General features: G+C 46.9%; 5 protein-coding genes across 5 annotated transcripts; 4 read left to right on the top strand and 1 right to left on the bottom strand.

The window, feature by feature from the left end:
- The first annotated feature begins 468 nt into the window (after positions 1 to 468).
- LOC108131871 (keratin-associated protein 21-1) lies at positions 469 to 1185 on the top strand. Its single transcript, XM_017250951.3, has one exon. It carries the CDS (start codon positions 562 to 564, stop codon positions 1141 to 1143), a length of 582 nt encoding a protein of 193 aa, XP_017106440.2. The 5' UTR covers positions 469 to 561; the 3' UTR covers positions 1144 to 1185.
- Positions 1186 to 4728: 3543 nt separating this feature from the next.
- Positions 4729 to 6284, top strand: LOC108131864 (skin secretory protein xP2). Its single transcript, XM_017250942.3, has one exon. It carries the CDS (start codon positions 4792 to 4794, stop codon positions 6064 to 6066), a length of 1275 nt encoding a protein of 424 aa, XP_017106431.2. The 5' UTR covers positions 4729 to 4791; the 3' UTR covers positions 6067 to 6284.
- A 502-nt stretch (positions 6285 to 6786) lies between these two features.
- On the top strand, positions 6787 to 7334 carry LOC108131840 (uncharacterized). Its single transcript, XM_017250905.3, has 2 exons — positions 6787 to 6990; positions 7048 to 7334. Exons 1-2 carry the CDS (start codon positions 6882 to 6884, stop codon positions 7329 to 7331), a joined length of 393 nt encoding a protein of 130 aa, XP_017106394.2. The 5' UTR covers positions 6787 to 6881; the 3' UTR covers positions 7332 to 7334.
- Positions 7335 to 7464: 130 nt separating this feature from the next.
- On the bottom strand, positions 7465 to 8219 carry LOC108131839 (uncharacterized). The gene has a single exon (XM_017250904.3). It carries the CDS (start codon positions 8133 to 8135, stop codon positions 7575 to 7577), a length of 561 nt encoding a protein of 186 aa, XP_017106393.2. The 5' UTR covers positions 8136 to 8219; the 3' UTR covers positions 7465 to 7574.
- A 1718-nt stretch (positions 8220 to 9937) lies between these two features.
- Positions 9938 to 11158, top strand: LOC108131838 (phospholipase A1). The gene has a single exon (XM_017250903.2). It carries the CDS (start codon positions 9938 to 9940, stop codon positions 11156 to 11158), a length of 1221 nt encoding a protein of 406 aa, XP_017106392.2.
- The last annotated feature ends 544 nt before the right edge of the window (positions 11159 to 11702 follow it).

Here is an 11702-nt window from a genome sequence, read left to right as displayed (position 1 = left end):
ATTTCTATTAATTAATTTTTAATGAATTTATTATTAAATTTTCATAAAAATCGATCTGCTATCTTACTGATTTATTAGAAATACCAGAGCTTTTGTGTTTTTGAAGGTTTCTGCCTTTCCAACCTTCTAGTTGGGAGTTTCTATGGGTTCCATTAGGATCGACTTACTATATAAGATTTTTGTGCCACCTGCAAGGGTATATAACCTTCGCCTACGTTCGGAGTTAGCTTTCCTATACCGACAAGTCATGGGAAGTTCTAAATAATCACGGATCGGCAACCTTCCGGGGAACCGCAATGGAGTAAATTGACTTTGACACGGAATTGTGGAGGCAGCACTTGTTCGGCCCTGGATTGAGTAATTTCACACTTTGCAGGCCTCCTCCAGCTGGCGGGGCAAGAACAGACACTGCCCATTGATGACACCTGACCCCCGGCGGGGTATAAATTGCCCAGACACTGGATAGGCCAACAGAGTTCACCAGCCGACGTTGGGAAGTCAAGAACTGTGGATTTACGGCTCCGACCTGCAATCACCTCAAACACTTACACACATTACAAGATGCACCTCCACGTGGGATTGGCTTTGGGATTGGTGGTCCTGGTGGCTGTGATTCGTCCGGGAGATGCTACCTTTGGGAAGCTGAATGTTCTGCTGGGCGGCGGAGCCACTGCAGCGGGCTATGGAACTGGCTACGGCGGTTACGGCACTGGCTACAGCGCTGGCTACGGCGGCGGCTATGGCACCGGTTACGGATACGGCTCGGGCTACGGCTACGCCCCCGAGAACGTGGTGAAGGTCATCAAGGTATCTGTCGTTCCAGGAGGAGGCAGCTACGGAGGCGGATACGGCGCTGGATACGGAGGTGGCTATGGATCCTACGGTGGGGGCTATTCCGGTGGCTTTGTGGGTGCTGCTCCGGCCATCTCCACCTCCGCTGTGGTCACTCCCGTGGTGACCTCCGTCTCCGCTCCGGTGGCCCCAGCCGTTGGCCTGTCAGGCTTCGGAGGCGGCTTTGGTGGAGGATATGGTAGCCTGCCTGCTTCCTATGGATTCGGAGCCGGCTATGGAGCTGGCGGTGGCTTTGGCCTGGGATTCGGAGCTCCACCACCGCCCCTGGGACTGGCTTCGGGACTGTGCTGAGGAAACCTTAACGAGACGAAGACGATATTTTTGGTTAATTCACTTTTTTTTTTGTATTTTTAAAAACATTTTGTAAAAATTCTAAAATAAAACCGATATAATGTGAAAAAATTTAAAGATTGTTGGATGATTTATGGTGGGAATAAGGTTATAGAACCAGTTTGGTTCTAAAAATTAAATAGATTCCATAAAGATCTGAAACCTTATAGAAACTGAAGTAAGATTCGATAATCTTTTAACTAAATTCTTCAAAAAAAGGGAAGATATTGTAAGATATAGTGCTTTAAAGAGTGTATTAATATTTCATAAGCTTCGAATTCGTCACTAAAATGTTATTTTTATGCTGAGTCTCTTTTTTTTTCCTGCAACCTCAAGACTGTTGCAATTCCACGTTTCGAGTTACAAAACATATCAAATATTTCGCACCCAATTGAAGATGTGGCCACCTCCCCCAATCCAAATGAAGTGAACCCAACCCAAAGAGCCCAAAGAGCCCATTCAACCCAGACGGAGGATGACCTTCGGGTGGTGATGGTGGTGGGCCTAAATGAAACCGAGAGTTGTTGGCCGATTGTGGCCACCACTGTTTACGCATTTGGTTAGCCACGTTTCCCGGCTGCAGGGCCGGCCAACAATGCTCCCCTCCTGACGGTAATCAAGTGCCAAAAGCCAGAAAGCCAAAAAAAAACCAAAAAAGCCAGAAAACAAAACCAAAGTCAAAGTCACAAGAGCCAAGCCCAAAAAAGTTGGAAAAAAAATGTATGGCCAAGAATGCTCTACGCCCGATGGGTGCAAATTGGTTGAGCTGGACCAGCACCAGGCATACACTGAAAAAAAAACGAACTAGATTAATAGATACTTAACAAGAAATAAACATGGAGATTTATATTTTAGTTGAGGAGTGAAATAACAAAGTCTTTCTGATAATTTATATTCCTATTTAACTGTTTTAGGTTCTAATTTCTCTCAGTGGATTAAAAATAAATGAAATATGTGTGTGCTCCAAAGGGGGAAAAAACTACAAAGTCTGTAAATGGAAATGTGTAAATTGGCTATGATTTAATATTTGCCATGTTCAGCCAATAAACCCCCAAGAGCCTGAAAAAAAGAAAGAAGAAGGCACAGATTTTAGAGGAGGAACTATAGACTATAGAGACTAGTAGTACTATCTATATACAGGGAAGTGAGATAATATTTCAAGACCCAAAATATCTCCTTAAAAACGTTGTTTCTTGTCTCAAAACTCAAGGACTCAATGAATATACCCCAAACAATAGAGAGATGTACACAGATTTAGAAAACTAGAGACTTTAAAGACTATTAGTACTAGTTATTAATATACATGGCAGTGAGACAATACTTAAAAGGCCCAAAATATCTCCTTAAAAACGTAGCTTCTTGTCTTAAAACTCAAGAATATGTTGGAACCCCAATCAATAGAGAGAAGTACACAGATTTAGAGGAGGAACTAGAGACTATAGATACTAGTAGTACTATCTATTAATATACAGACTTAAAGACTAGTAGTACTATCTATTAATATACAGGGAAGTGAGATAATATTTAAAAGGCCCAAAATATCCCCTTAAAAACGTAGCTTCTTGTCTCAAAACTCAAGAATATGGAACCCCAAACATACATAGAGACTATAGAGACTAGTATTACTATCTATTATATATACATAGAAGTAAGACAATACTTTAAGGTTCTAAAAAACACATCTCTAAAAACTAAATTTCTTGTCTCAAAACTCAAGAATATGTTGGAACCCCAGCAACATTATTTATGCAAATAATTTGCATCTTAAAGTCAAGATTCCACGCATGTTCCCTAAAAAGGGATTTTATGTTGCTCTCGTGCTCGAAGATCAACAAAAAAAAAACCAGTTGAGGGGAATTTATGGAGAATATAAAATGGTTAGAATTTCGCCAGATGGAAAATGTTTTGGGCGGGTTTTTGGTGACCTGATTTGCATACGGGTCTAGATCAATAATAGTATGAGAATTTACATATATGTAATACGAGAACTAAACTGGAAACAAATAGACGACTCTGCACGTCAGACGTGGACGACGTGGACAAGTTTCCGAGATGAGGCTAAGATTTGGGCGTGCTTCGGATATTTGTATTGAGATTGGCTTTGTCTTTGGGGTTAGCTTTTGGTTTTGGGACTTTTTTTTTTCAAATCTATGACTACGTGTAGCCATGCACAAGATTTCGGTGGCTGAGTGAGTGACAATGACAACATAGTTGGCTACGCACATTTGCCAGCCATTTGCACTGAGAGAAATGTTTTGTATAAAATTAGGGATAAGTCTAGTAATAGTCTAGTCTATATCTCAGTCACTTTACATCCGATTGTAAAGTGGTATACCTTAAAAGAATTGGTGTTTTAATCTCCATTGATTGACTCTTAAACCTAGGGGACACAATTTTTATGTTTTTAATTTTGATGATGGTACTCCTTTGAAAAAATAGTACAAAATTTAAAAAATTGTAAAATGCTAGTTTTTGATTCAAAATATAAGAACTTTAAGAGCTGAGCTCAGAAAGGTATAGCTTATGTCCATGCGACAAAAAACCAAGTTATGGTAGCTAGAAGCTGGGATTATAGGATTATATATAAGGATTTTAGGGATTATACCTATATCTAGTCATTTATTGATATAATCCAAGCCATAACTTTGGTATTTATTCTCTGATTCTAAAGCGGATAAATGGAAGCTTAGAATGCTAACTTTTGTAGATCTGACCTCAATTAGCTTAGTTATGATAGTTAGAGGTTACGAATAATGGATAGTCTTAAGGTCTAAGGTCAAAAAAGGTTTTTTGTATAAATTTGATCTTTTTCAAGTCCATAACATGGACAATTATGGGTCCTCCGATTTCAATAAATCATACATTTATTGATTTGTTTATCAAATATCTATACATTTGCATAAAAGACAAAAACCAAAATTTTGGAAATTATTTTTTCAAAAATTTCATGGTTATACCCCTTAAAAGTTTTCGAAAAATGCTCCATTGCGCCAAAATATAGTATTCATTAAGCAGAGTTTGGCAAGGTCTAGATGGTTATAATCCTCCAATACTTAGTCTAGCTATGATCCTGAAACTACCTTGATTTTTGTTGATTTTTTTCAGTGTAAATTTTTTTGATTTGGGGAATTACCTGACTTGCCAGCTTCTTGCGAATCCGTAACGTATCCACAAAATGCTGCCTTATACTTTTTTTTTTTATTTATTTATTGTTGAGGTTGAGATGCGAGAAAATATCTCACTTGATGGTTAAGTAGTTGAGGTGACAGACAGCCCGGCGGAGAGCCCCGCCTGGATTTTATTTTCGTTTTTTTTTTTAAGTCTTGTCTTGGCTAATTCATAAATAAGTAACTATTTATGAATTAAGCAAACACCGCTGCTCCAAGGGGTAGGCTACCAAAGCTCTCAAAGATTAGAACTACACAAACACAGATACAGATACAGATACAGATAGAGATACAGATACTTTTGGGAGATGGCGGCACAGATACAGATACAGGTATATGCGGGTCCAAAGCCGGCTATAAATTAGTGGCCAGACTCGATTTGGGACATCAGTTGAGTTTCGCTTAGGGTTCAGGTAGCATCATTACCACTGCCATTATCACCATGAAGCTGTACGTTTGCGTGGCCTTTGTTGCCCTTATGGCCCTCTCGGCCCCGGCCCCATCGGAGGCCCTGTTGGGCGCCAAGCTCGCCCTTCTCAAGGCCATTGGCGGCGGCCTGGGCGGCGGCTCCGGTTCCGGTGGATACGGCAGCTCCGGCTCCGGCTACGGCAGCGGCGGCTACTCCGGCGGCTACAATCAAGGATACTACAGCCAGCCCAGCCGCCCGGTCTATAACTCCGGCTACGGCAGCTCCTCCTCCAGCTCGTCCTCCTCGTCCTACGGCGGCGGTTATGGCGGCGGCTACGGAGGCGGTTATGGAGGCGGCTACGGAGGCGGCGAGCAGGTTATCAAGGTCATCAAGGTGATCGAGCAGCCCTCGTACCGCTCCTCCGGCTATGGCGGCGGCTACGGCGGCAGCTACTCCTCGTCCAGTGCCAGTGCCTCTTCCAGCGCCAGCTCCTCTGGATACTCTGCACCCGCTGTGTCTTACTCCGCTCCAGCTCCTGCTCCTGCCGTGACCTACTCGGCCCCTGCCCCGGCTGTGACTTACTCTGCTCCAGCTCCCGCTGTGACCTACTCCGCTCCAGCTCCTGCTGTGACTTACTCTGCTCCTGCCCCGGCTGTGACTTACTCCGCTCCAGCTCCCGCTCCTGCAGTCACCTACTCCGCTCCCGCTCCTGCCGTCACCTACTCGGCTCCTGCCCCTGCTCCCGCTGTGACCTACACCGCTCCCGCTCCGGCTCCAGTTTCCGTGGTCCGCTACAGCGCTCCCGCTCCTGCCCCCGCCCCAGTGGTGCGTTACACCGCTCCTGCTCCCGCTCCCGTGGTGCGCTACGCCGCCCCTGCTCCGGCCCCAGTTGCCATCCCCGCCCCCGCCCCCGTGGTCATCTCCGCGCCTGCCCCCGCCCCCGTGGTGATCCCCGCACCCGCTCCCGTGGTGGCCCCCGCCCCCATCAACTACGCCCCCCAGAGCCAGCAGGTGGTGAAGACCATCAAGCTGATCGTGGACGAGGACCACGCCCCCGCCCCAGTCTACGGACCCCCAGCTCCAGTGGCCACCGGCTACTCCAGCAGCGCCTCGGCTAGCAGCTCTGCCAGCTCCAGCGGCGACTACAGCACCGGATACAACGGAGGCTACAACGGAGGCTACAACGGAGGTTACAACGGCGGCTACAACGGCGGCTACAACGGAGGCTACAGTGGCGGAAATTCCGGACTGGGCTTCGGTGCCGGCTGGAAGCGCGGCGGCATCTTCGAGAAGCTGGTGGGCTGCTAGATCGGAACATCCCAGAATATAGTCACCAAAAAAAAAAACACCAATAAGAACCACAACCTCAAGCGTAACCATAAACGTACTCAACTATTTTTTTTCTAGTTCTAATTCTAAAAACGAATAATCGTAATTTTTTTTGTTAAATCTACCTACTTATATAATATGATATGTAGAACCGAAACGAAGCGATCTGTAAATATACAAATACAATCCACAATGTATAGACATTATATGGTATTATATAACCCATTATCGGAGATATCCGGCTGACAATTGGTGGGCCTTCTTATGCAATCGCCAGAATCTGAAATGGTGGCGTTTGTGTTTCAGTTTCATGGCTCTCTGACGGTCGAGTTCATTGTGTTTTTTATTGATTCTATCGGAAATTAGCACCCGACTGTTAACTCCCAGCCGAATCCGGATGGCCACAGAAATGGGGTGGCCCTGGTTGGGGTCTATGGGGTCTTGACACTAAAGCCAACGCTTAGTTAAGGCTTAATTTAATCAAGGTTCAAGAACTTTAGTCTTAGAAACTATAGTTTTGTGTAGCAGCATTTTTTGTGGGAAGGGGAGATATTTTAACAAAATCTTAGGGAGTCTTTTAGGCTTCCAATTGAAAAGTCTCAAGCAAACATATAGAGTCTAGACCCCCTGATCATCGCTAATCTATAGCCTCTATAATAACTCCAACTGATCAATATCGGCCTCCGAGACATGCAAGTGTCACCAATGGGCGTTCAGCCACGACTTGGAATATCCGTTCTCTGGAGAATATAAAAGCCTAGAAGAATTCCAAAGAATTCCAAAGAAGCTACGAAATGCCAGTGTTTGGTTTGAAATTGTTTATTCTGGCGGTGAGTGTTGTTGGCCTAACATCGGCGGGTAATCCGGCGGAGAAGGAAACACCCACAGTTCCCACCGCACACGGTGCGTATGAGTAATGTGCTATAAGTTCCAGTCGTGACTTTTGAGTCTGATTCATAGGGTACGGACCTGCTATCCACATCAGCTCTGGAGTTCTCCAGCTAGCCCCGGATACGGAGCCAACACCGCTGCTCTTGCTTTCGAATCCCTACTCTACCGCCTCGGTTCTGGGAGGGAATCCTTGGCCGCACTTTTACGTGGACACCCATGGCGGCTCCCATTTGCCGGTGGCTACTTCGGGAGTGGCTATCCAGGAGCCCCGTATCCTGATCAGCGATAATGTGGACTTTTCCCAGCTGAAGATCAGCCAGCACGATTATCCACTGAAGTCTCATGGACGTTGAAAGAGCCCCTTCTTCTTCAGTTTTTTTTTTTTTTTATCGATTTTTAGTTTTTGTTTTTAGTTTTTTATGGTAATACAGAAAACCTTTAAAAAAGTAATATTTTAAATATAATTTTTATTATTTTTCCAAGCTCTCATTGCTCAGCTTTGGCTTTTAAATATTTATGTAAAAAAAAAAAACAAAAAAAGTAGCTAGGATATAGTTTTCTGGTTCTGGTTTTTGGTTTTCTAGACAATCACAGTCTTAGTAGAGCTCCTCCAGGTGGCCCACACCCAGGCCCAGGTCATGATCGTGGCTCTCCAGGTGGTGGATCTCCGCCTGCTGGTGTTCCACCTGCTGCTCCAGGGCCTGGTGCTGGAGCTGGTGGATCTCGTGCTCGTCACGGTCCTTGAACTCGTACAGGGTGCTGTAGCTGAAGGCGCCCTTGCCGTGGTCGATGCCGGGCACCGGCTTGTGATCGTCCTCGTGGTGCTCCTCGTAGTGCGAGTGGATCTCGCTGGCCTCGGCGTACTCCTCACCGCCGCCGCCGGAGCTGTAGTCGGCCGGGAAATGGTCCTCGCTCAGATGGTCGCCCAGGGAGCCCAGGTGGTCACCGTCGGAGACGCCGCCAAACTCGTGGGAGGACACCTCGGAGCTAAAGTCCAGCTTGGAGAGGGCCTCGCCGCCTGTCAGGCCACCGGCATAGCTGCCCAGGAGTCCGGCGGAGTGCACGCCAGCCGAGAGGTCCTCCCCAAGGGGATAGCCAGAGATCAGAAGGCACAGCTGGCCCAGCAGGAGCATCATTTCCAGGCGATAGCTGAACATTGTGGCTAGTTATAGTCTTATTGATTTCAAGGAGTAGTGGTGGGGGGATATCCAAATCCAAATCCAATTCGAAAACCGACGCGGTGAAATGTTTGGAGTCAACTAATTTGGTCTCGAAACTCGGTGGCATTTTATATGCTTCGCGGTCCCGTCAATTTTCCTGCAATTTCCAGCCACTTTTCGCGCTTCTGTTTGCTTGCAACAAAAATCCACACAAGCAGAAAACAAAAAGCTGAAAAGCTGAAAATACAGCTGAAAAAAAAATGTTGCAACGGACATCTGCCTACGATCCGCGATCCGTTCACGATCGTTCGACTGGAGCTGATAATTTGCTGCACTTACCCCGCCGTGTTGCAACGGTGCGTATACGTAATAACACTTGCCTCTTTCGCTGTCGCTTCTTTTCTTTCAGTGCAGTGTGTGGATAGCATTACGCAATGTCTGGCTATCATCCCTGTGGGCCTTCCAAAACTCAATATCATATCGGGGAAAAAATTAAAAAAAAAAAGATCCCCCAACCACCAAGGCGGAAGCTGTGCTTCCGTATTTCTTCGTTTTTTTCATCAAACATTATTTTTATTTTTTGGCACAACCCAACTAATTAGGTTTATCAACAGCTAGTATCGGGTGGCTAGAATGACTGTTGAGAGGAGATCATTGTCTGAACTTGAAACCTAAAAAGTGCAGGCTTCTGATTTGGCTTCTGGATAAGGCCTGGCTCATAAGGTCCATTGTATAAGCACCTCTCTCCATGCCCCCTAATAAATAGCAATCTCTATTGATTTCGGATTTCATAGCCAGAAAGCTATATAAGTCAGTAGAGCGATCATTCCGCTCCTCGAATGCCAAAAGCAAAACACAAACGTGGCTGACACACTCACCCATATTCGTATCTGGCGGCTACTGGGTATCCCAATAATTGCAAAAGTTGGAAAAGTGAAACAAAACAGTAGGCTGGTAGGCTGGTAGCTCTGCTCATAGTAGAAATTTGTTGCCATCAGTTGCGACGTGAAATGTGCGAATAAATTGCCGAAAACCAGGCATGAGCTGGTCGATTTTTAGACGACTACGAGATGCTCTAAAGAGAAATATTAATTTTATTAAAATATTAACAATTAAATGGAATAATTCTATATATAATTAGATAGGAATAAAAGTGGTTGTCTTATTATTAAGTTCCTTTAAATAAACTTCAAGCTCATCTTTAAAATCTTTAGACTCTCTTGGGAAGATTTCTGCATTTTGTTGGGAATCTTTGGTGGAAACACGCAAACTTAAAGTAATACTTTACAATATTTTAAAACTTAAGCTTCAAGCCCCTTTCTTATTGTGTAGCTTCAAATGTAATAGCCACGCTTGCTATTATTTTTAATTTAAGTTTCTTATAGAGCCAATGGAGGTGGAGGTGGAGGTGGAGGCGGAGACCGGGTGGTCGGGTGGTCGGATAATTGGTAACAGAGCAAGCCAGTTATTAGCCGACCAGAGCATTTCCTAACGCAAAATATTTTCGTTTGGAAAATTATGCGATTGCCAATGTCTGCCGCGAACCACCCACCGCCCACTACCACCGCCATTCGCTATAATTTCCAATTTCTGGTGAAACATCTACCTGGATGGGGCAAGACTGCCTTACTTCGTGCCACTCGGACACGTGTTTTTTTGGCCAAAAAATTCCGCACACACGACATCGTGGGGTCGTGTCTTGAGAACCCGAGATATGTACATTCTTTGAAAGTGGGGCGCCGGAAAGTATAAAAGCGCCAAGGTTAACCAAGTTTCTTTCAGTGTGGCCCCCACAGACCATGACATTCTCGGCTCTAGTAGTGTTGGTACTCCTAACCGGAGCAGCTCGGTCGGATAGACTGAGAAGCGACTTGGTTCGCAGCGATTCGATCCTGGACTTTATGAACATCAGCAGGGGCGAACAATACCCCGACAGGGCCCAGGACGAGCAGCCGGGCTTTCTCAGTGTAGACACCCTCCTGGATCGCCTGCAGAGCGCCCTTAAGCAGTGGGTGATCGGATTGCCCCTGGACCTGGGCTTTTCCACCTTCAACTACATCTGCAGCACCATCGTGGATCTGGGGGTGCTGCAGTCCAAGGTCGTTCCGGACATGTCCCGGATGAGCTTCTTCCTCCTCACCGAGGACGCCGACTGCCTGAATGTCAGTGTTCCGCTCACCCGGGCCGAGGACTTGTGGACGACGCCGGGATTCCGTCAGGATCGGCCCTCGGTCCTCTACATTACGGGCTTCAAGACGAACATCAACGACTCGGGCGCCGGGCCGGTGGCGAAGGCCTACGCCTGCCGCGCGGACACCAACTTCATGGTGCTGGACGCCGCCTACTTCCTGGACACCCTCTACTCCTGGTCGGCCCTGAACACGGAGGCCATCGGGGAGTACGTGGCCAAGGCCCTGCTCCGCCTGCCCGACCAGGAGTACGTGCTGGAAATGTTCCACCTGGTGGGCCACAGCCTGGGCGCCCAGATAGCCGGTTCGACGGGACGGAACTACCGGCAGCTGTCCGGCGGTAAGCTCCTGAAGCGGGTGACCGGCCTGGATCCGGCCAATCCCTGCTTCTACGACGGCAACGACCTGGAAGGGGTGAGGAGCGGGGACGCCCGCTTCGTGGACATCATTCACACGAATCCCGGAATGCTGGGCACCTCGAAGCGGGCCGGGGACGCGGATTTCTTCGTGCAGGGCCGGCTGCCCTTCAAGCGGGGCTGCCTCGGACTGGACGCCCTCTCCTGCTCCCACACCCGGGCGGTGCAGTACTACCTGGAGTCAGTGTACCCCACGAATGGGAATGATTTCCTGGGGAAGCGATGCGGAAAGTATGCGGACCTCTACACGGGAATACTCTGCGACAGCTCGGACACAGTGATGGGCTATGGAGCGGATCCGTCGCACTTGGGACTGTTCTACGTGGACGTGAATGGAGCGGAGCCCTACGGCCAGAACGCCAACCCGGAGACGTACACCTACACGAGTGCCGAGTGCGGCAATTGCAGGGGATGATCCTCTCTAAGAATCCTAGTATACTAGTCCTCCTCAGGTGTTATATAAGCTAATCATCATTCAGATTATTATTCAGAGATAAAGACCCAATCATAATTCTAAAAGGGGGCTGTGACGTAAGGCCAGTGTTCTCCAAATCTTTGTCCACGAGACGGCGGAGGAATAACAATGGGCCTGGGAATATGGATCGGAGATCGGGGAATACGGAATGGGAGGGAAATGGGCGATGTGCTCGCATTAATATGACTCTGATGTCGTAACCGAATCGCAGGGGGGGGGTTTTGATGTTCAATACGTGAGTCTAGGTCTGCACTGAGAGAATGGAGCGGGAGTTCTATGAGATCTTGAAGATCTTTAAGATATAGACATCTAATAAATAATTCGCCCTATTAGTATTTTTCCAAGTGCACTCTCTGATACTCTATCTTGTGCCCAGAGCCCACTCGATGATTACCTGCGGAAGTTGGCTGACGAATTCCGACTGAAACCGAAACCGAAGGCCTAAGCCGCCTAATCAGTGCCTCAGAAACTGACCCCGGGTATC

This window comes from Drosophila bipectinata, chromosome XR (genome assembly GCF_030179905.1).
Source record: "Drosophila bipectinata strain 14024-0381.07 chromosome XR, DbipHiC1v2, whole genome shotgun sequence".
In the NCBI taxonomy this organism is placed as follows: Eukaryota; Metazoa; Arthropoda; class Insecta; order Diptera; family Drosophilidae; genus Drosophila; species Drosophila bipectinata.
The sequence above is the reverse complement of the archived record's forward strand: the minus strand, read 5'-3'. Positions and strand labels throughout refer to the sequence as shown.

Coding starts and splice junctions, on each gene's coding strand:
- LOC108131871 (XM_017250951.3), top strand. CDS start 562: ATGCACCTCCACGTGGGATTGGCTTTGGGATTGGTGGTCCTGGTGGCT.
- LOC108131864 (XM_017250942.3), top strand. CDS start 4,792: ATGAAGCTGTACGTTTGCGTGGCCTTTGTTGCCCTTATGGCCCTCTCG.
- LOC108131840 (XM_017250905.3), top strand. CDS start 6,882: ATGCCAGTGTTTGGTTTGAAATTGTTTATTCTGGCGGTGAGTGTTGTT. Junction 6,991..7,047: donor CACAGTTCCCACCGCACACG/GTGCGTATGAGT, acceptor TCTGATTCATAG/GGTACGGACCTGCTATCCAC.
- LOC108131839 (XM_017250904.3), bottom strand. CDS start 8,135: ATGTTCAGCTATCGCCTGGAAATGATGCTCCTGCTGGGCCAGCTGTGC.
- LOC108131838 (XM_017250903.2), top strand. CDS start 9,938: ATGACATTCTCGGCTCTAGTAGTGTTGGTACTCCTAACCGGAGCAGCT.